A 24,068-nucleotide genomic window follows, 5' to 3' on the forward strand; every position below is an offset into this window, starting at 1 on the left:
CTGGACCTTGTAGCACCCAGAAATAAGTCAAAGGAAGCTGAAGCTGAGATAAGAAGGAATTCACATCTCAGTGATATGGCATTAATTGATAATTATTATAAGGAGATGACTGAAAAAGAGGAGAAAAAGTTGTGTTCCACATTCAGTTAATATCTGATAATGTGATGTGCAGTCCTGTGTTGTTACATCACCTCATGTATTGACATGCAGTGATTTGATTCCTGTGATCTCTTTGGCTTCTTTTCTTAAAGCTACCAATGTTGGATTCTATGGCTACTAATAGTGTTGATTTTTATTTTATATGTGTGTAAAAATATGTATCATAAATACATTATAAATACATAATATGTGTAAGAAAAATACAGAAGCATCTGCTGTGAATGTATTGAGCCTTCCCAAAGTTCTGTCAGAGAGGATGCCAGATATCAAATGGAATAAGTGCCTTTTTCTGCTGCCTTGAGCTGGGTTATGTTCAGGAGAAAAGAGGCTTTCTTGTTACAAGTCTGCAAATGGCAGAAAATAAATTATTGTACTAGGGCTGCTCAGTCATCTGCTGAAGATATCTGGTGCTCAGCTTTTGAACCTTTAAGACTGTAGATTTTGGTATTTCCCTTCATTCACCTGAGGCCCCTACCCCCCAGCAGGAGTATCAATCACAGGAAACCAGGCAGCCTGGAGTGCTGAAATCATCAAAGCCATTCCTTGTTGTGATCACCTCTAATCTGCTCAAGGTTTCCTAGCCCCATGTGTGTTTAATGAACAAATGAGTACATTTGTTTAGAATCAAAACAACAGACTACATATTGTGTGCTGGGGTGGCAGGACAGTGATTAATCAAATTCCTCAGGCTGCAAACTGACAGCTTTTTTCTTTTTAAATTCCCACAGACCTTCTGAAGGGGAGGAATGAGGAGCTGAAACCAGACCATTACCTCCGCAAAAGCCCCTCCCTGGAGTCCCTGAGCAAACCCCCAATGGCCTTCAGCAGCAGGATGCTTTCCTCTACCCCCAGCTGCTTGAAACCCCAAAGCAAACTCAGGTACCAGCCCAGTTTCCTGGGAAAAACAGCAAAGACCAACAGCATTACCAGCACCAAAATAAATACTGTAATCTGGAGGAGCCTGTCTCCAGAGCAAACTCTGCTGGCTGGTCTTTTGGGATGACCAGGCTTTGTCAGATCCAGATACCAAATTCAGATTGTAATGATCATTTATCTGTAAGATGAGGAATGAGGAAATGGGGATAGCAAGCTTTCAGGAGCCACTGAGCTGTACACAAGAATTCCATCACATGTACATGTGATCAGCCCTCATTATCTTACTGTAATTGTCATGTTGTGGTGAGCTAAAACCAAAAGCTCCCAGAGCTGAAGGAAATTGGGCACAGAATTTTCTTTTCTCTTGAGAAAAAACATTTTGCTCTGATCTCTACCATTATTTCCACCAGTAGAAGCTGTAGAGTGGAGACATTGTGGGTATTTTGATTGTTGGCCTTTAACTGTCCTCAGCTTTCACAGTTTCAGTTTTATTCAAGAACCCATTCTGCAGCAGCTCAGCTGGGTGGGAATTTGCTGCTTCAGATTCTTTAGATAGTTTCTGTTAATTTTACATCCTAAATCCTACTTTTCAATATATAAAACAAAAGAGTTTACTTGAAAATTGTGTAAGTAAAGCTGATGGAAACAGTAAAAATTCTGGGTTTAACACACACCATTGGATATCCACAGGCTCTGTTTTTTCAGCTCTTTGTGTGCAGTGATACCACCTGAATTTGTCTTGTGTAAAAAATACAGAATGCAAGCTCCAAAAGCTATTTCAGTTTGGTTTATATTTATGTCCTGTGCTGCTTTGTCACAAAGATACTATTTACACACTGGTAAAAATTGAGAGATTTCAACTGTATTTATTGTCTTCTCCCTTCTTCCCTGGTTTAGTGTGGAGAGAAAGGACCCCCTGGCAGCCCTGGCTCGGGAGTATGGTGGTTCCAAGAGGAATGCTTTGTTGAAATGGTGCCAAAAGAAGACTGAAGGTTACCAGGTAATGCAATAGGTACATTTTTACTTAAATATGAAGAGTAATAATCACTTTCCTATAGGTATGCAGTAAGCAATGTCACTTCAAAGAAATATAAACATTACAGTGGGTTGATTTTTGCATGTGTACTTCTATGGGGTGTTTCCATCCTCCTGGTTTCTTTCTTATCTGGCTCATGTTGCTGTGCAGTTTAGTTAGGCCTTTGGTTCTGCAAGGAAGGCAGTCACAGACAAAATTTCATCCTGTGATAGATGCTGGGTGTGCAGGATAGCCTTGGTTTGGTGTAATGTCGGGATTTTTCTTTCTTAAGAATAATATTGTTTGTTACTTGGAGCAGAAGACAAAAGCAGTTATCACATGATGTGCACCCTGGAGCAAGTCTCTATTAAAAGCAGAGTCCATCTTTTAAAGTCAATAATAAAATATTTTTTTTCTTCACAACCAGCTCTTTATGGAGCATTAGCTGCAGGAGTTTGGAAGAGAAGACAGTAGCTTTCCTTTCAGTCATTTCTTAGCACTGATTTGTTCACCAGGCTTGCAGCAATTTCCCAGAAGGACAGGTATTGGAGACAGCTCTTGACTTTAGACACACATTAGGGAGAGTAAAGCCAGAGTTAGTGTTTAGCCTCCAGTTCTGTGAAACTGCCTCGAAGGCTACAGAGCTGTCCCCTGAAATGGTGTGTTCTGTGCTGTGCTGATTTATTTTATATCTCATCTGCTAAAGTTCTCCTGGGCTTGGATTTGAAGGTGTGTGGGAACATTTCCCAGGCAGTCAGCAAAAAACAATTAATGAAATACAACTTTTCCAAGTCTAACTTCTGTCAAGCCAGCAAACCCTTCTTTCAAGTAACACTTTCTCCTGGCAGTTTTTCTTTTTTGCTTGAAATGGCACCTATGATGAGTCTCCTCCATTCTCTTAAAACAATTTAACTCAGATGAAAAGTGTTCTCTGAGCATCATCCTGTAGGTTTTTTTCACTGATTTACACCCAAGTTGGACTAAATCTATTGCTTTTGGAAGTTATGGTGTGACTTTGCAAATACAGAGGCCTGTCTTGGTTCAGTAGGTACCAGCCTTGCACCAAGAGTGATCAAGTATTTCCTGGGTGATGGAATAGAACTGGAGTTTTGTTTTCCTGTGGAGCTCGCTGTGTCTGGGATAGGCCACCCAGGAGGGATGCAGGGCAATCCAGGGCTATTTGTTTTTCCTTTGGTATTAGTCTCTGGAGGAAAGTATGTCCATGCTTTGGAGGACAGTGGAAGTCTTGGCTTTAAATCTGGCTGCTGAGCTGTTGTTGTTACATGACCGCCCAGCTGATATTTCAGAAAAAGCTTTGTTGTTTTGGTTCCTGCTCTGCTCTAGGGACACTCCTGTTCTGTTCTGTCCTTACTCCTTCTAAAGCAGCAGAAAAAGTTTTCAGCAGTTTGTGAGAACAAACTCTGTGTAATCTAGGAAAGTCTCAGTTCAGACTGTGGTGGGGACGTTATTCACCCAGAGTGTAGGTGTGATATCTCAGGGCAGATACTAAAGTCAGATGAACCAAAGCACAATCACAGCATTGATTAATGGTGAGAATTTTGCCTTTTTATCTTCACTGCTTTCTTCAGAGGCATTCTTTCTTGGACATTCTTCCTCAGCTTTTCATTCCCATTGCACTCTTTGCTGTGCATTCACTACTTCATCATGAACTTGCTTTTCCCAGACCCTTGCACTCCCATGATAAGGCTGATGTTAAGCTCCACAGGGAGTTTTTATCATTCTTGAGCACAAGAAACGGAGTAAAGAACGTCATCCTCCTTCCTGCCTCAGCCACTGCAAGGGTGGGATGAGGTAATGAACTCCACAGAGCAAAACCCCGATGACGTGCATGACTCCTTTTCCAGAGATAACATCCCTGTCTGTGAGGCATCATCTGTGCAAATTCCTGGATAATCTCTCATGTAATTTCTCACATGAAGCCCAGAACCAGGGAGAAGTTTGGATGCAAACTTGTTTTTTCAGCCCTGTGGCACAGTAGAATGAGAGAATAACAACTTGCTGCTTGGCTGCCTAACTGCTGTTTGCAGTGGCAAAATGTGTGATAGTTCCTCATCTGAGCTGGGGGAGAGGAGGGGAATTCCTTTCTGTTTCAATTATGATTTCATAGAGCAGTATGAGCAAAATGCATTAGAATAACTGATACTCTCAGTAGCAGCTACTGCCCCTCTCCCAGATTCCCTGAGGAAAACTGGATTAGTGACCTGGGAAGGTATCTGGGGATGAGACTTAGGGATCAGCACACAAGTCTCCACTTTTTAAATGCTTTAATTCATACAAAACTTACGCTGTAGATAGAAATTGTCATCCTGCTCCTGGCAAATATAGAATCTTTTCATTTAAGATCAAGACCAGTCATAAACTATCCTTGCATGGACTACAGTGGGAACATTCCCTGGCTTTGAACTTCAGTGTGTTCCCCAGGAGGCAATCTCATAAAACAAACCAGGGACACCTGGGGGAGTTGGGAGAAGAGTAACACAAATTAGTAGTGGCCTGGATGGTTTTGTTTGCTTTTTAAAAAAAGAAATTCCATGAGTTTACAGTAACTGAGGGAAAATGTGACAAAATGTTTCTGTAATTGGCTATGTCAGTTCTAAGATCCTTATTTAAACAGTGATTTGATAGCAAAAAGACGTGCATACTAAGGAGAAAGAGTATTTAGAACACGCAAAAAATCACTGGAGTGAAAATAAAGTGGAAGTTCAGTTTAACGGTTAGGAGAAAAGAATATGAAAGTGGGATTGCATAAACTGGGGCATGATTGTCACATTATTTCAGTTGTCGTGTTTGGTGCCCAGATGAATGTTATCTCGCATTTTGGCCCTTGATTCTGAATAACTGTGCAGGGGAAGTGCTAAAAAAGTCTCAGTAATAACAAGAATTGTGGTGAAATCAGGCTTTGGGCTCAATGTCTTTGTGCAGAGCTTCCTTGTGGAAAATCTCCAGCTTAAAAAAACTAAATTTAATGTGTGGTTCCCTTTAAGAATTATGCACTGGCACAGGATCTCTTTTGCCAGCCATACCCAGGTTGTTCCTTCTGCCTCTCTGAGTTCGTTGACATCATGGTGTGTAATGTAGGGCCATGAGGTAACCAGACTTGAGAAATGCTTTTGTGGCTCTGAAACTCATTTACCACAAGTCCTTTAAACCACAGAGCCTGCTGAGAGTAATCTATTTGTGTTAAAATAGCTTTTTCTCTGTTGTCTTGTGGGTTTTTTTTCATCTGTTTAAAAAGATGATACATCCTAGCAGCAGTGTGGAGTAGGAATTGGGTGCCTCTTTGCTAACAGGCTCAGTTCCTGTGAGCTGAAACTCCTGGAAGCTGCCGAGAGTCATTCTTGTTGCATTATCACCTCCCATAATCATGTCATTAGTGACTGTGGTGTCATTTAAGTGCCCTGATTCTCTTTGCTCTCTGTGGAGACCATTTGTCAAGAGGCCAAACCTCTCTAGATTAAAGTCTATTGCTATTCACAGATGTATTGTGAAAACACAGAACTTTAAGAGGCACTTAACCCATGGTCATTAGAATTGAGGATTATTGTTTCTGCCACACACTCTCTCTCCAGAGAGGAGAAGGAATTGCTGCCATGTTAATGAATATGGTTTGCTTAAAAGAGCAATTTTCATGCTCTTTTCAACCACTACACACCCTTCCTGTGGCACAGAGAGAGGATCTGAGACCATCTCTTTTTTCCAATGCATATTCGTGGTTATTCTTTTGTTCCAAGTTATGTTTGGTTTAACAGAACCTATTTGGGATCCACCACTTGTTGAAGATCCATCATCTCTTAAAGTAAGGCTGTGTGGTTGTTTTAGGTAGAAGAATGCTAAATAGGAGGAGACAAAGAATGTCTTAGAACTGATAAAGGGGAACAGCAGCTGTACCTCTGAAAATGCTTCTGTTTTGTGTATTTTGACCTGTGCTTTCAAGCCACTGCATTATATCACCTCCCTGGCTATGGCAGTGTTAGTGCATCAGCTATGGATAGAGGCAGCTCTTAGTGGAGCAGAGATACAAAAGCTTAGGGAGGAAAATAAAGTTGTTGCAGTATTTGCTGTTTGTCAAGTAATTATAGCAAGAGACTGCTCTACTGGTGGTTTGGCAGTGGATATCATATAAAGCTCTTTATCCTTTTGTGTTCAGTTTAAACTCAGACTAATACCAGCGTTTTGTTTACGAATTTGTGGCTTTCTTTTTCTCACAGGAATTCGCATTCCTTTTCTTTTTATGCTAGGCAGCATTTCCTCCAAACCCTCCTTGTTCTCAAGCCCTATTCCATGCTGTTAGCCCTTGCTTTTTCTGCTGCTTTTTTTTGCCTGGTTTGCTGGCTGGATGAGGTCCAGCACGGATTAAGTGTGACCCAAAGCTGCACAAAGATGGACATAACATATTCCCTTTGGTCATGGGGTGGTCATGGGGCCATTCTCCTTTGGGAGATGGACTCTGGTGGGACACACAACCAGGATGCAATTTTGGGACTGCTGATGCATCCAGCAGGTGCATTCCTGAGGCTGCACTTTGTGAGGACGTGCTTTGTAGAAGATCCAAAAGCTCCTTCATGGCCAGTTGTACTTCAACACCTCCATGTTTAAAGGCTTCTTCCTTACTACTTATTCTTCCTTGTTCTGACTATATTTAGAAACAACAAGTCTGTTAGTTCTCTGTACGTCATTAGTGTGAGGAGGTGACATTATCTGTCTGCTTAAGCATTAATCTTTTTTAATTGTCAGCTGAGCACTTTGCTTCACATGCATCATCTTGGACTGCAGAGAGTGAACAGAACTGTGTAAATAATGTTAAAAAAAAAAGCTACCACAGTCCTCAGGGTTGGTGCTCAGGCTGGCAGTTCCAGCTAAGTTGATTCTTTACCAGAATTAGAGCTGAATGGGACAAAACCCAGGATCAACCTTCTGAATCTGGTCAGAATGTAATTCCTGGGACTTGGCTCAGTCAAACAGTTCCTTTGACACCAATATAATGGAGCTTAGTTTTAAAGCCTTGAGAATCCCAGCACAGCTGTGCCCTGTCCTGAGGAAATACAGAAGAGAACCCAGTTGTTTCTTAATCACCAGATGTGCATTTTCTACATCACATTTTCTGTTTGTGTCAACAAATAGCCTAAAACGGTTTCAGTACACTTCCAAATTGTATCGATCTCTCTCTCAGGTTTTCATTCTGTGCAGCATTCATGGCAGAGTCTCTATTCTGGGGAGGGCTGGGAAGATTTCCCTTCTGCCACACTGACCTGTGTGCCTGAGATCAGAGGCTGCTGGCCAGAGCCTGCTGAGCCAGCAGGAAAAAGCATTGAGTCACACCAGTAAGGCAGCCACGTTCACTCTGGTGAACAATGACATGTCCCCTGAAGTCCTAGCACCAGCCTTTCTGTTCTGAGAGGCTGCACAAGCTCACTGAGAGCTCTGTGTCCCTAGCACTTGTTGCATTTTGACATTTAGAAGCAGGATATATGAGCAATGGGTTTTGCCCAGGAAGTTATTAGTATATTCTGTGAGCTTCTGAGAAGTGGATGAAATTTCTGGCTCACTCTGTGTTTTGCTGATCTTTGATGAAGAGGAGGATGTTGACTTTTCCTATCTGTACAGAAGATGAAAGGAGTTTTGCTAATAGCTCTTGAGATAGGAGATATTATCCTGTGCTTAAATTAAATTAAAATTGACAATGCATTGGTGAGGAATTTTGCTCCCAAGTCTCCTATGGACCATCTTTGTGACTTTGATAGTCTTACATTATGGCATTGCCTTGATCTCCCTAGCAATTAAAATACAGATCACAGAATCATATAATTGGGTGTAAACTTCAGTAATGTTTGGAAAGTTGCGCTGATAAAAAGGGCAATCTTGAGAGATTTTAATTCATGAAAATACAGGCAAAAAATGTCAGGATATTTCCATTTTTTTCCAGAATCAGAGGCTGCTGTCCAGAGCCTGCTGAGCAAGCAGGAAAAACCTTATTTTCCTAAATGAAAATATTTATGGCAGAATGTGTACATGCAGTTACTCTGTATGTCCCAGCTGGACTCATGGTTGGTGTCTGGAATTAAAATGCAGCAGCCAGATCATGGCATGTTGGCAATAACCAGGTTGATTAGCAATGTGCAAACCCCTTCTCAGCAATGCCAGTGCACAAACGTGCTTCCCCAGGGGAGCCAAATCACTTGAGCCAAGCTCTACCTTTTTTTCACATAGAAGGCTTTATCCTGTAAACAAATACAAGTCTCTTACTTGGAGGGATAAAATAAATGCAGCTCTCTCATGCATAGCTTTCTATCCTGCTGGGTAATTTTTAAAATAGCATTTACATTCTGTCCATCCCAAAGTCCAAGACACTTCCCCCGTGTTGCCTGGATGCACTGACAATCAGTGAAAACACTGAATTGATTGGTCACCAGCTGGAGCAGCTCCAAACTGGGAATTTAACTGGCAGCCAGCTGGGCCCTCAGTAACCTTTGCTGGTGGGATCTCTCCCCACCTTGTTTCCATCCTCTCTCCTGAGCCTGCTGCAGTCTGCAGCCTGCCCCTCCACCCAGGAACTCCAGGACATGCCTAATCTCTGAATTCTCAATACACATAATTAGAAAGAGCTGTGGGAGCAGCCAGTATGGTCATTAGCAATTCTGCACCAGGGCTCCAGGCAGGAAGTAGCTGTGCTGCTGTCTTGGACACAGAGTGGAGCTAATTCCTCCCCTCCTCTCTCCCTCCCCTCTTCCCCAGAGTATCTGTGTGGTCCTTGGAGCTGTGCTGCTGCATCTTCACTCCTGCAGCCTTGGGGATGAAGGGGCACAGCCCAGTCTGCTTCTTCTCTGTGGCATTCAGCAGGGGTGTCATTTAAGGAGGTGGTGGGAAAAGTGATGGAAGTGGCAGTTGTGTGGCAAGCAGGGAGTTGCCTTTCAGCCAGTGAGCATAACAAGGGTAATTCAGGCTGAAGAGCAGAAGGGACATGCAGAGCAAAACCAGGAACTCATCAGTATCTAATGGGATTATTTCAAGAGGGAGAACTCCTTAGTCCCTGGTCTCACTGTGTAATCCACCTCTGCCTCTCCAGACAGAGCTGACTCTTGCTCTCCCTTCTCCCGGAATGTGGCTGGTGGAAATTACTGAAATACCAGTCACACTTGATAAATATCTTTTGTCACCATTACCTCATCTCTGAAATGACCCAGACACATCCATAAAATTGCATCTGCTTAGACCAGCTCTCATTTGGTCCTGTATGTTTGGGTAACAACCAGCTCCCTGTGAACTCGGTTTTATACGTTATCTCTCTCTCTCTCTCGTGCAAAGCAATAAATTAAGACCCAAATTGAAGAATATGTACAAACTCCTGTAACTTTACTAACCTTTAGTGAGACCTTTGAAGCAGGTGAGTTTCAGTAATGAGGATGTTGTCATGGGGTTATTTACATTCAAAACAACTCAGATTATTTGCAGGGAAGGGTTCAATTTCATCCACTGTGTGTAACGTGCTGTGCCAGCAGCTACTCCCAACTCTTGTTCACTACAACTTGTTTTCATTATAAGTAGTCAGTCTTTATATGTAAAAATGCAAATAAAAGGAGCAATAGACCTGAAGGCACAAACAGAGGCTGTTTGGCTCCTTAGGCAGGTTGGTTACTCATTGTGTGGTTGCAGGGATGGTTTCAGTGTCAGTAGGATCTTGCCTTGCAAACAAAGGAAATGGGAAGTTACATAATTAATTACTTTATCACTATTACCTAAAATGTCTCCCATTTGCTACTACTTTCGGTTTTTATTCTCATGAAAACTTCAGCTATTTCAGCACCACCTCTCTCTTGTAACCACAATACCAACCAGAATTTTGAAGAGGTTCTGAACCACAGGAGGAAAGAGCTGAGTTTGAAGAGTACACAGATCATTTTAGAATGGTGTTACAGTTTACTCTGAATGATCTCTGTAAGACAACTCCTGTCCAGATGAGCTTGTTTTAAACACAGAATATTAGAGAGCATCATTCCACCTATTCTTGCCAGTCTTCCTCAGGTAGGAAAGTTAATGTAAGAAAATAGGATCTGCCTGACTTTTTGGTATCTCTGGCTTTTGAGACTGAAATAGTTCAGTGCTGAAACATCTTCATGTAGAATGCATAATACCCTTTTAAAATTTCCTCTATTTAAATGTCTCTGCTCCATGTGAATTCTGTAGCAAATTGATGTTTGATGCTTTTGCAAAAAAAAAAATACAGCTATAAATCCTCTAATATCTTGTCTTTGGTAAAGGGCTCATTAATTCACACTTATGAAGCAAATGATGAACGGTAAACCCAAAGCAGCACCTGTGGCAGCAGTGGAGGAAGGAGCAAACAGAACCTAGAAATGTGATGGGAAGTGGAGATTCTTTATGAAAAGAAATGTAGTAAATGGGATAACTTTTAAAGAGCTGGCATCAGTTCTTTTGCAGTTCATAGTGCTATTAGTACATGATTTAACTGCATTTTCAGAGAGCATTTTGTGATTTGAGCTCTGCTGTTCAATACACATGCAATCAGCAATAAGATGCATGGCTTACTGACAGGCTGGGAGAAGCATTAGAAATATGGATTATGGGATAGAAACACAAAGTTTCAAAGAAATTTAAAGCAATTTTAATGGAGACTGCAGTTGCCTGGGCCATTTGAACCAGGGATATTAATACAGCCTGGAGGATAGGAGGTCTCCTGGCTTCCTTCCCAGTATTGGCTACCCACTCAATCTTGATAAAATACAGAGTATTGCTGTTCCACAAGTTACTTTGGATTTTTTTTCTTTAATCAAAAGGCATTATTTTATTCTGTATTCCATTAAAGAGAAAAAGATTGCTGGGAGAATTCAGAAAGGTTACTGGTAGTAGATGGATTAAATGTGATATGCAAATCACTTTAGACTTGCAGCTTCCCATTGAAAATAGCTGTGTGCAATTGTCCAAGTCATCTGGGTTCACGCTGTAATTACAGAAGAATCCAGGCAGCCTTTAATTTCAGGCATTCATGCCTTTCATCCCTGTTAACTGGACCTGACCATGCTTCTCATTCACCCATATTTCCAGTAAATTGCCCAGATGTTTCATATCATTGCTGGAGCATTTCTGATGAACTGGAGTGTTTTGTTTGTTCAGAAGCCTTGATCATGTTAAAAGGAGCCATTCTCCACTCGTGTCGCTTCCTAGGAAGTGTTTAGAACTTGCCCACTCAGCCTGAAGCTTCCTTTGAATAGAACCTCTTTAGCTGCACCCTGTAAACATGGCCCCAACCAATTAGGGTGTAATAAATCAAATTAGAGCTGCAGTTTTGTGCAACTGTTGTTAAAGATGGGTAGGTTTAGGTCACTTTTGGAATTTGTACCTTTCAAGCTACCTTGATCCATTTTGCATTAGAAGGGTCAGAGTTCAGATGTGCAGAGCTGTGGCTCCTGTTCACACTTGTGTTTAAATATATCCACATCAAACCACTGAGCTGTTCAAGAGGAGTTGAGGGATCCTGGGCAGATGAGCTGGAGGGACAGCGGGAAGCTCAGCCACTTGAGGGTGAGCTGCTATTAAAAGCAGTGCAATTCCCTTTTGTTTATCCAATATATTTATTTTAAAGTACTTCTGTTTATATTCTGCATGGACTGAACCTCCATAATCAGCCACTCTGGCATTCCTGGTGTACCATTCCATACCAGGGACTTGGGAGAGGCAGGAGGGGATGTTAGATGCTGAGGGAAGAATGATGCTCAGGTCGTTTTTGTTCCAGGCTCGCTTCAAGCTGATTCATGTCTGTAATTGATAATTCTGGGTCTCAGGGAGAAAATTATGACTCAGAGAGCCATTGCTGTGGGCACAGTAACATGTGCATAGTGGGAATATCTTGTATCAGGATTTTAACGTACTCAGACTGTAATGAAGAGCACATGATGTCATTGCTGCTTTTTGCTTGGAGTCAAAGATCGAGTGAAATCTAATGGGGTGGTGGTTTTTTCCTCAGACAAACAAGGAATTGTTTTTAGTGAGAACAGATCACACAGACTTCCCTGGGTGTCTTTACTGGGGCTCTGTTATCTGCAGGCAGAGGTCCTGTTCCTGGGGTGGGGGGCTAAGGTTAATCACTTCCAGGTGTTTTGTGTCTTTTAGGCTTGACCTGACACTAATATCCTAGACTGTACATTTGCTCTCAAAATAACAGTGCCTGGATTTTTTTTTTTATTATTATTCTACTTTAATGTTCATAGAAACAAACCATACTGAGAACTTTGGTACTTTGAAAGCTGTGCTCCCTGGTGTGCTTCCAGATCCCGATCTCTTAACACTCCCAGTGCATGGAGAGGAGTTTACTCATGAGCTTGAAGAGAATGAACTGTTTTCACTGGTAGGTGACACTGCAGGTGTGCTGAGGTTCCAGTGACCACAGGATGTACTGTGGCTATACAATGGCAAGTTTTTCTCCCTTCCTTGTGAATGCTGCTGGATTGATCTGAGTCCAAATGCACAGTTTGATCTGAGTCTCTGCTCCATTTTCAGATTTCTCCCTGTATTCATTCTGATTCTGCATCTTCCTCCCGAGTGGAGCCATCCTTTCTAGGTGTTTCATGAGAAGCCACATGCAGTTTTTCAGAGTTTTTCAGAGCACAGGGTGGGGGTTCTGCTGTGAAAACCCTGGGACACAGGAATCACCCTCCTGCAGTTAGGAATTGTGCATTAACAACCAGCATGGACACAAATAGCTCCCATGTATTCAGGGACTGTGTGCTGAGGAGCAGGGAGAGAGGTGTGGCAGCAAGACTGAGACGGATTCTGCTGCCAAAATAATCAAGAGAAGGGAATAGTTTCCGAGGTGTTCATTCCCTAAATTGTTTTCCTTATTTTTTTTTTAATATGGCTTCAGGGGAGCCAGAGATCTTCCCAGAAATCAGAGTTGTCTCTATTTTGACTTAATTCCTCTTGGTGTGGTGGAGTGGGGAGGTATTACAAATAAAGCTGCAGTGTAGCAAAACACAGATCACTTTACATTTACCATGTGCTTGTATCCCAAATTGAAAAGTATCTAACACAGAAGCCAAGATGAAGAGCCAGAGAGAGGGGTTTATTCTGTGTTTGAAATGGAAATGCATTTGTTTAGAGAAAAAAAACAAAACTCATTTGTGCTTGTTAGATGTAAAAATGAAACTAAGTGGGCTTGAGTATGGGTAGGTATTTTTTATTGTATTGTGAACTGAACCGTTGAGCTGAACCTTTGAACATTCGTTTGGAGTTTGTGTTTAGGACAAAAATTCAGATTTTAGTTCCTTTTGGCTGTTGATTGTGGCAAACCACTTTGCAGTAGATTTCATCTGTGGTTCAAATGTGGTCAGCAGAACTCCATCGTTGACCTTTTGCTTGTTTGTAAGACTTAGATACAAAAGTTACTGAGGATGACTGGCTGGATAATGCTATTGGGGAGGTGAGGATTTTTGGACCTTGTTCTGATTGCTGTAGACATTAGCACTTCTTATCTGTAGATACCATGATTTGGGAAGAGGAGAAGAGTTTTAGGTGTATTTAAAATTGCAAAGGTAAGTAAAATTATTAAACTCATCCTGGGATAGTGAAATGCTGTGTGAAGGAGCAGTTTTGTATCTCACTTGTCTCATAATAGCATCATGAAAATGAGGATAGATATAATGTTCCCACACAAACAAGCCTTGCTTTTTTGTCTAGTCCTGTTGCTTAACTAAAGCTCTGTTTGTTCCTGTTTCCATGGCCTTTGGCAGAGGGGAGGAACAACCTCCATTTTCCATTTCTATCCTACAGTATAAAATGAGAATATTGGCATTTGATGATAGGCTATTTGCTGATAAAACATACTGGCCTCAGTAAAAACACTTCTGTAACTTGGCAGTCAATCCTTTCCCACTAACTGCAGATTGATAAAGGAACTTGTTTGTGTGAAACTTCAAGAAAGAAGAATAATCCAGCTTCAGCCAATTCCATACACATAAAGTTGGACTTGCATGGTGCAACTGCATGGAATAGGCAGTGCCAAGGCAGCTTTCAGAACAAAATTTCTTTTTTTTTCTTGGGATGGTGTTCAGCCAGTGCCTCATTTTTGTATTATCTCCTCTGACAGATGTTAATAGAGCACAGTACAGCTTGGCTGGTGCAGTGTGGAGATGTCAGCTGCTTTCTGAGCCCATTAGAGTTGTAGATTTATTACAGCCAAAGTAACCTGAAATATTCTGTACTGTTTCAATTTGAGTCATGTTTGGTTATGGACATTCATTACTAATTTGAAATCCTGTCTGACTGGACAAAGTCCAGGTTGGACAACTAATCAGTGAGGCATCAGAAGCAAAGAGCACATGCTGAAATAATTCCTGTCTGGGTTTTAGTGTGTCTGCATCAGCTGTTGTACAAGAGATGCAGTAAAAGCCTTATCTTCGGGGAAAGTCTTGAAAGAAACAGGAAATAGCTAAATAAAGAAAATGAAGGGGCAGGGAGTGTGAACTGAAGCTGAGCACACAGGAAGTTTGGCTGCTGAGAAGGACTGGAGGTGACTCCACACCTGCTGTAGTGTGGGAGATGCTGCAGCTCCATCATGTCCTGGAGCCTCCCTGCTCCAGCAGCTCTTGCTGTTCTGAGCTGCAGCAGTTCACTGTTTTGTTTTTAGCTGCTATTTGGAGCCACAGCTGATACTACAGCAGCAAAACTTAGCCCTGAGAATTCCTTAGTGTGCTGGTATGGCCAGGCAGTGCAGACAGGAGCCTTAGAAAGGTCACCTTGTTCACAGGAGCAGAACTGGGCCATGAGCCTGTTTTAAGTTCAGCTTTCCCCCATGAGAACATCCCTGGGAAGAGCCCTGACTGCACTCTGTACCTCCAGAAATCTTTGTGTTTTAAAGGAGTCCTCTGCAGATGGGCTGACTCTAAAATACCATTTTCTGTTTCTGTAGTCTCTGTAACCCACATTAAACACACAGCTCTGGACCTCAGCTGTCACAAGCAGAGAACCTGGGCTTGCTCTGTGCACCTCAGTGCAACCTTTTTTTTGTCATGTAGCACTGCTGAGGGATGGTTCATGTTTTCTCTTACAGAATATTGATATTACCAACTTCAGCAGCAGCTGGAGTGATGGGCTGGCCTTCTGTGCTCTCCTGCACACATATTTGCCTGCACATATTCCTTACCAGGAGCTCAACAGCCAGGACAAAGTAAGTTGTATTGTACCTTCTCCTACACCATTTGCAGAATTCACAGAATGAATGAAAAGGGGAAGGAAATCAACAGTGAACTCCCAGAGAGAAATGCAGGAACTGCTGGGTGGAGAGTCAGTGACAAATTGGCTGAATCCAGGGAGTGCTGCAAATAAACACAACAGTATTTATGAAAATAGGAATTATATACTTTATATTATTACTTAACGCTTCTTCAGGAACCTTTCACTCAGTAAAGACAGAACTTCAGTGCGTTTTTTCCCAGTTGTAACCAGTTTCACAAGAACCTGTTTGTCAAAAACAGAGGGTGTCACTTGGGCAGAAGTAGATGAGCTGTTCAAAGACAAAGAACTTGTGAGTGTGCCTTACAAATCCAAAAAAGAGTCTGTATGCAAGTATGGAATGTAGTGGTTTAGTTTTCAAATATACCTGCTCATTTAAACTTACTGATTACCCAGATACAAGGAAAGGTTCAGGAATAGTGCTTTGATGTTAATCCTTTTGGACTTTCATTTCTACAGAAGAGAAATCTGCTGTTGGCATTTCAAGCTGCTGAAAGTGTGGGCATCAAACCCAGTCTGGTGAGTAACATTTTAGCAAGGGAACTTTTGCTGCACACACCATTCTAGCACCTTTCCTTGTTGCCATGTGGCCACTCAGTGACCTTGTACTCAAAGTGTCACAGGGTGCTGGGGAAGGCTGCACCACCACCAGCAAGTTCATGATGTTAGGAGAACTTCCAGAAAGAATTTGTAGAATCACAGAATTAATATAATTTGAAGGAGCTTTTCAAGGTCATCCAGTAATGAAATGACGTCATGGATTATGTCCTTCTCTTGGATGCCGGCTGCAGATTATTCATAGTTTTATGGACAGAGTTGCATGTTTCACCATTTTGTTTCTCTTTAAGAAGCAGAAAGATAATTTGTTTGCTAAACTGTTCCAAAAACCTTTTCCAAAATTACCAATATGACACCGGAGAGGTGAGTCTAAAATGAAGGGGAAAATATTATGGGGTTCACAAGCTAAATAAGGAAGCAAAGAAGCATCAACTTAAATGATGTTGTATAGAGAACTGATCTTTGCAGATGGAAGAAATCTTTTAGATTGCAGAATGCAGTAACAAATTACAGAATTGCTCTTGGCCTGTGATCATTCCAATGGCCATTTAAGGGGCTCAGGAGTGGCAGCAGCAGTGTTGAGTGGGCTCAGCTCCCCAGAGGAGCTGTGGTGGTGCTGAGTGTGATGCTGTGTCCCCTGCAGGAGCTCAGCGAGATGATGTACACGGAGCGGCCCGACTGGCAGAGCGTGATGCAGTACGTGGCCCAGATTTACAAGTACTTTGAGACCTGAGCTGCAGAGCAAGAGGTGGACAGAAGTGGGGAAGAGAAGAGAACAAAGAATGCTACAGATGCACTCGATCACTTTAAAAACCCGCTTGCTCCTCTTCCACAACCAACCTAAGCTCTTAGTGTGAAAGGAAGCTCTTCCGTAGTTTTGATTCCATCTGGGACTGTAGCCAGATAAATCCCTGTTGTCCATCTTTGCAAACCAAATCCGTTGGTAAGTTTACTCCCACGTGGAAATTGCAAAGCGTTTTCAAGCACACATGGGATGTTTCTGAAGAGGATCCCTTGGGCTAACAGTGTTTGCCTCGACAGGAGACCTGCTACGCAGTGAAGTTCTAAGTCAATGTGGACTATGCTGGCACTCAAGGGAGGCTGGGAGATTAATATTAATACAAAAGCTCACAAAAATGCTCTTCTTGCCAAAACATGCTTAACTCATCCCAAGTACATGTTGTTTTCTTGCCTCCATATATTTTACAAAACACCTTGACAGATGCACTTAAGTTGTAGAACCTTAACCTGAATTACTCTCTCACATCTCACCCAATAACTGCACTGATTTAGTCATAGCACAACCAGCAGGATGGTAACAGGATCATTTGTAACTCAGAAACCACACTCTGTTCATCACCAGTTAGTGAAATAACTCTGAAAGATCCTGGTAGGTGCTGGGACTTCATTTCAGCTCGAACAGAAGTAATCTCTTTGAGGAAAAATAGGTTTATTACTCCAACTTCATTACTTGATTACTCCGGGAAGCCAGAGCTCGGTTTCCCGGCTGACTGTGCAGGCACAGTTATCACAGGAACATTGCAAATGCAATTTAATAGCTTTAGTCTGGAAGGTGCCAGTAATCAGGTGAGCAATACAATGACATCTCAGTAGCTCATATTTTTTGTGGATTGAGTGGAGTAACTTCTTTCTTCTGTGTTGCTCCTGTCTGGTCAGCACAGCTATGTCATTGCTGCCTAGAGGCAGGAATCTAGAGACAGCCTGTGCCCTGTGCCATGAAATACAGTCTATAGGGCACTGCTACATGCTTGGAGATGATGTTATCCTGTAAAGGAACACAGTCATATATCAGTACCAGTGGAAGTTACAACTTCACTCCACAAATTACAAACAACGTAACTGGAACCCATCTCTGTGTCGAAGAAATCAGGCGCCAGAGAGCAGCTCCCCACCTCAGTAATACTGTTAGGGAAATGTCTGAAGGATACTGTTAAATGTCCATTATTCTGTTTCTCCTCTTTCACCTGATGAAGTTAATTTTTGTGTTTGTCTCCAAGGATGGCAGGATCCAGCAGGCTGCTGGATTTGTTCTAGGAGCAGGTCTGGGAGAGCATGTAAAGGCTGCCTGGCTGCTTTAGGAGGTGCTGGTAGAAGAAGGTTGATATTTAGTTACTGTTTTTAACTGTGATGCTTTGTGGAAATTAGTCCCAGGAAGCTAGGGACTCTTTTACAAATAACACTAGTGCTCACTGCTCCTACCTCCTGGAAAAAGGTTCATGAAATGGAAACAAAAGATTTTACAAAATTTAATTGGTTTTAGGCTTTCAAGGGCTTTGCACGTGGCTGATCTCAGCCTCTGGCTTCCCCACAGTGCTTTGTTGTTTGATTTTACTTTGTAATGCAATTTAATTAATAAACAATCTATTTCAGACTTTGGTTTTCTCACAGCAAAATACAAGATTTGGGAATAGATGGCAGAGCTCAGGGCCAGGGAGTGCATTGAACAGAAAGGCCACTGGAGGAAGGCAGTGTGTGCCTGTTCCATAGGAGGAGAAAATCATCACTTGCTCTTAGTTTGAGTCTGAAATTTATTCTAATCCATTGCCTCTGGGAAAGTCCAATTCCAGTCTTTGGAGAGAGAGGCTGTGATAAAAATGGACAGTGGAGTGCACTGACAGTGCCCCTGCACTCTGAGTGTCATCCTATACTGTGAGAAAGCAGCTGTAAATGCCTTGCAGGGGAATCCTTTCTAGATGGAGTTCACTCTCCAGGATTTCTCAGCACACTCTGCTGTCAGTAGAGAACCCAGGATGAGTTGCTCTCAGTGTTCTCAAATACAGGATAAGATGGGAGAGGAAAACTCTGCTGAGCAGAGTTCCTTGAGGCACTTACGCTGCAGAGCTCTGTTGCTTCGTGGATGCAGCAGCTCTTTTCCCTGGAGGTGTCCCTTGGCAGGGATCCCAATTCTCTCCAAAGGGCTGTAGTTCAAAGCTGTAGTGAAGTCAGCACAGAAAATTCCATATTCCTCAGTGGGCTTTGGATCAGGCACTTGCAGGGATGAGAAAAACTGTTTTAATTCCCAGTGTCTGGTAAACATCTCCGAGTAAATGATGTCAAAAGAAAGGGAATCTTAACCCTGGGGTCACAGGAAGTGTGTCCCATGTGGCTCAGTGTGCCCTGGGTGTGTGTTGTCTCCTGTGTCAGCATCCTCTGCTCCAAGGGCTCTTCTGACACAGCTCTGTCTCTCCAAGGCTCCTTTTACCCTTACAGACCATTCTGTGGGATCCAAGTTGGGTTTTTTCTGAATTATTTGTGCAAAGCAATGTTTCTGTCATCTCTTTGCAGCTTGCTCTCACATGCCCCCCAGTAGCATACACCAGACACTAATTCTACCCAATTCTAGTGGTAGATTCTTACATTTTTTTACTTAGCTAGGAGTTAGAATACAGAGCTGTAGTAGGGAATAAGATACTCAGTTTTGCCTTTTCTTCAATGTTATTGTTCAGTCTTCAAACCTGCAAAGCATCTCATTTTGAAAAGCTATACTTTGAGAGATGGCTTTCCAGATTATTTTTTTGAAATTAAGAATATTGTTTATTTGTTCATTTAACTGTTACAATATTGTGGGGGTTTTTCTTCCTTTTAAACCTTGCACAGTTGCATTTCTAGAGCTGGATTTTCACAAGTTGCTGTTGTTTTTTCACACTGCCTTAAAATTTCAGTATGAATTTAGGCTTGTCCTACACAAGATGCTGCAGACTGGCCTGGTTTTCAGAGACTCTACAGGCCCTTGTAAGACATCTCAAATCTGAGCTGCAGAATTCAAGTTCAAGCTGCCTTTAAAGTTAGGAAGTTTAATTAAGGTAAGCAAGAGGGTATGTGGATAGTCTTTATAGAAGTTCTGAGAATTCTCTGGAAATGTCCTGGATGTGATGGTATGACATGGATGGTGTTGAGCAGCACAGACACTGTTGGAGCAGTAGGTCTGCCTAAACTGCCTAAATCCTCTCTGACTTTGCCTCTTAGGAGTAATGGATCTTACCCTGGTGCAGGCAGACAAATCTCTTCTCGTGTCAGCATCATGCTCCCTGAATTGTCACTCACAGGCATCACCTGCAGTTGCCTCTGGGTGTACCTGGGGAGTCTGTGGGGCTGCAGGGAACCAAACGCCAGATTTGGGACGAGCATGTGAGAAGAATGGTTAGGAAGGGGGTTTTAGTGACATTCCATGGAGGGATGTGGCAGTGTGGGACTGTTGTGCTGTGGTGTCAGAGAGGAAAGGAGATTCAAGTGTGAGAGGTACAGTCTGGCTCCTGGAATTTCAGGTGAGACAGAGGAGGTACAAATTGTTTCATGGCTTGGGAAGGTACAGAGGTGTGAGGAGCGAGCCCAGAGTCAGCCCTGTGAGGAGGTTTTCTAGAAGGGCTGAGGAGCTGTTTCAGAAAGTTCCTGGTGAGACTGAGGGAGAGCCCAGCATGTGAGGAGAGGGACAGGGGACAGACACACCTGGGCCTCTGTGACAGCAAAGGACATAGGAGACTGTCAGCTTGAGAGGCATTCCTCCTAAGAGTGCAGCCTGGGGGGATCTCAGAACACGAGGAGAGGACACAGCACAGAGTTTTGCTGCCTTTGCCAGCCTCCCCTTCCTGTGGCAGTGCAAAGGGTTCTTCCTGCGCTGCAGCTAGGCAGCCACGCTAAGCAGAGGGATTTGGGGCTTATGCAAGGTCCTTTTGAGTTTTGGCAGTTTTCTTTTTGTGATTTGAAGTCGGTTTTTACAGGTTTTCTCCCTGGTTTTGTACATGCAGTCCTGTGCAAGTTTTCTGTCCAAACCAGTGCACGCAGGCAGAATGGTTGGTTCTTCCCAGTTGGATTCCTGACCTGGAACTCCTCAAAAATCCACCCTTTTGCTTCCCTGACTTTCCCCCTTCCTTGGCAAAGGCCACACGAGCCTGGGCTTGTTGGTTTGTTCCTCCCTCCCTCCCTCATCCTGCTGCACTGGGGGTACCAGCAGGAAGGATCTGACTGGGCCAGCTCTTGGCAAAGCTGAGCCTTGTGCATCTGATCACAGGCAGGGTCTGTATGGGATGAGATTATGCATTTTTCCTGTCAGAAGAGGGCTTTTGCCTAAAAAGACTCAGGGCATGGAGCATTAAGACATTTTTAAACCCAGCAATAAGTTCTACTATGCTCAGCTGTGTTGGTTTGTACCAACTCCAGTGCCATTGACGCTCGCTCACCGACACGGTGCAGAACCAGCTTCTCACTGAACTGCAAGTAACTCTTTTTTCTCAACTGATGGTCTCTCCATTTTTGACTTGCACGTGTGCCAAGTCCCATTGGGCAGTGCTGGACACAATGTTTTTATTGACTGTTGGTCCAGGCTTGAGTTTGTCATATGGGATGGTCACCTCTGACAGTTTTAGCTTTCCCTGTTGGGTACAGATGTTACATCGTGACCTAATTTATACAAAGAGCACATTAGAATGTACATACTAAGCATTGCAGATTTGGACATGCTAATATTTAAATATTAACATTATTAAAATGTATGATGCAAAAATCTGTGTAATATTTCTAATAAATCTTTTTCTGTTTCTGAGGTTTGTTGAAATGTTTCTGTTACCTACATACAATACAAAATCCGAAATCCTGGAAGTATTTGAGGCCAATTTGGACCCTGAGCAATCTGATCTAGTGGAAGGTGAGATGAGTTACAGCTCCTGGAGTCCAGAGCACCTGGAAGGCAGTGACAGGACATTGCAGAGGGTGAGCAGTGTGTGCACAGTGCCAGAGTCCATGGCTGGAGTCTGCTCCTGCCACATTCCCCTCTTCCCACAGAGCTTTCTAAGTGCTGAGATCAAATTCCAGACCAATCAAAGTGCTGAGTCAGCCAAGAGAAGGTGGTTAAAGAAAAGGGCATTTAAATCTCTTGAAGCCTCTCAGGTGTGTTGGTGTCCAGCTGGGGAGGTGAAACCCTAGGGGGAAAGTTGACATTTCCGTAATCCAAACTACTTCGCCTTTCCACACCTAAGTGTTGTGTTTCAGCCCTGGATTTTTAGTGCTGGGCATTAAATGATGCTCCCTGGCTCTGCGGTCTGTTTTCAGAATACACTCCTGACACTTTGATTAATTTGTGGGGAAATCTGGATTTTCTGTGGAGATTGCCAGTGAGCAATATCCATGGATATGTTTGGTTCAGCAAGAGTCTGAAAATGAAAGTTGAGTCCAATATTTTCCTGGGATGATTTGTGGGTGGTTGGAGGTGGGGTGAGATGACAAGATCCAGACCTGCTTTGTGGCTCAGTGTGCTTTTAGTGCCAGGTGACTCCTGATGCCTGGAGAATGTGTATTGGCGTGGAAAGAATAATTCCCTTCCTGCCTGGTGAAAGATAGAACCCATAACAGATGGAAGAGAAGCATAAGCAATGTGAGTAGAATAAAGAGTCCTCCAGATGAGCTGCAAAGGTCAGAGCCAGATGGCTGAAGCCTCACAGAATTGTTCAGAATTTGATACTGGGATGGATCAGGACCCTGGAGTAAATGTCACCTGGGAGAGTCAGATGATGATGGGGCAGTCGGTGGTTTTATTGAGCATAACAGGAAGAAAGTGGAGCTGTAAAATGCCAACGTGAGTAAACATTATTCACCTATCCAGAAAGTGAGCTGCTGTCCCCTCTTCAGCACACAGCAATGACTGAGGCTTCATCCTCACTCCCCCCCCCGCAAGAGTTTAAGCTGGTTAAAGAGAAAGTAACAAGATTAAGAGAATTAACATGGGAGCAAATGCCTTTCTTAACCTGCTCCACACAGACAGCTGTACACCTGTGCAAAGCTCTGTGTTACCACTTCTCTTGGCTTAAAACCAAAATAATTTATAGCCGTTCAAACCCTTGTTCAACCTTGATGTGCTGTAACTTTTGCCTCCTCAATCAGCTCATCCTTTCTCTCACAGGAAGCCACCCGCAGGCTCTAATCATGGAGAAAAAGGAACTCCCCAGGTGAGCGATAATTCAGGACATTCCCAACATTCTCCCAACAGGATCGAGCTCCTGGGAAGTGAGGCTGCAACCATGACTCTGCTTGGTTTTTTTCAGTTCTAAAACATCTGTTATTTTCCTTGCCCAAATTTAAACTACAGTCAGGGCAGGTCCAGTGAAAGCTGTGAGTAGTGAAAGCGTTCTGTCCAGGCAACCCGAACGTGTCTGAATAAAAATAATTTATTAAAAATAATCTCTGCACTGCTCAGCCAATTGCACTGCCAGGGCCCTGGAGAGCCCTTCTGGGAAGGGAAAGTTCTGTCTGAGGCTTGCAGAGGGGTTAATAATATTAATAGTAAATAATAATATGCCATGGGATAGTGCAAGCCAGCTCTTCCCTTCAGCTGTGCCATTGCTTTCAGAGGAACTGAGGTCTTTCTGCTAGAGTCTTCCAAAAATGGAAACCACATTAACCAAGCTCTTGGGCTTTAACAGCACCAGGTTTACTTTTCCCAGTGGTTGTGGAGCCTGGAGAAAACAAAAACCTCATCTCTGTGATGGAGCAATCCAGCAGGGGCTGTGTAATAACGATATTGGGGTTCAGACAGGTTTTGAGTGCAAATTCAGCATTTGCTGGCAGCTGCCTGTGGACAGGAAGGCTGGACCTGCCACTGCATTTGCTCATTTGAATCTTTGTGTGTATTCTGTAGTTTCCCTTCACCACAGCTAAGCTGCTCTTTAACCCCTGGGTGACCTTCCTGACCTTGCTTGTGAAAGAGGCCTGATTTTGGGAGATCAAGGGTGAGTTTCAGAGCTCTGGCTGGGACCTAGAACACCACAGGTTTCTGTCTAAGTCCTCTGACAGCCACAGATAATCCCAGTGATAGTAATAACAGGTATTTATAAATCATGAGTTCCTCTTGCACAGAGAAAGCAGGCTGAGGGATTTGAATTAAATCTTGTTTTTCTCTAATATTGCAGCACAATTCTGTATTTAGAGCAATTGTGTTGCACCAGTTCAGGTCCTTTCATTGAATTCATTTTAGCTCCAAATGTCACATTTGTGCATGAACTTGAATAGCTTTAAAGGCTTAGGGATGAGGACACATTTCCCTGATGTCAGGGCTTGGCAGGGAGCAGAATCACTTCTCCTCCTGCTGTGAAGTGTTGATTGGGAGTGGAGAGGACACTCAGCAAGTCCTGAGGGTATGAACTCGTGAAGGTTCTGCCCAGGAAGCAGCTCAGCTCTGAATGAAGCA

At 43.0% G+C, this 24,068-nt stretch overlaps 1 protein-coding gene across 5 annotated transcripts in view; it reads left to right on the forward strand.

The window, feature by feature from the left end:
* The window catches only part of SPECC1 (sperm antigen with calponin homology and coiled-coil domains 1), an 87,504-nt gene extending 66,073 nt beyond the window's left edge, over nt 1-21,431 (forward strand). For all 5 annotated transcript variants that reach the window (XM_085078744.1, XM_085078743.1, XM_085078742.1 and 2 more), the window contains 5 exons: nt 888-1,038; nt 1,933-2,035; nt 15,132-15,248; nt 15,773-15,832; nt 16,515-21,431. In XM_085078744.1, the coding sequence (XP_084934870.1) occupies nt 888-1,038; nt 1,933-2,035; nt 15,132-15,248; nt 15,773-15,832; nt 16,515-16,604 (521 nt within the window). In that variant the 3' untranslated portion in view covers nt 16,605-21,431. The remainder of the gene's footprint in view (nt 1-887; nt 1,039-1,932; nt 2,036-15,131; nt 15,249-15,772; nt 15,833-16,514) is intronic.
* Nucleotides 21,432-24,068: the final 2,637 nt, after the last annotated feature.

Source organism: Lichenostomus cassidix, chromosome 19 (genome assembly GCF_008360975.1).
Source record: "Lichenostomus cassidix isolate B80296 chromosome 19, HeHo_3.0, whole genome shotgun sequence".
Classification (NCBI taxonomy): Eukaryota; Metazoa; Chordata; class Aves; order Passeriformes; family Meliphagidae; genus Lichenostomus; species Lichenostomus cassidix.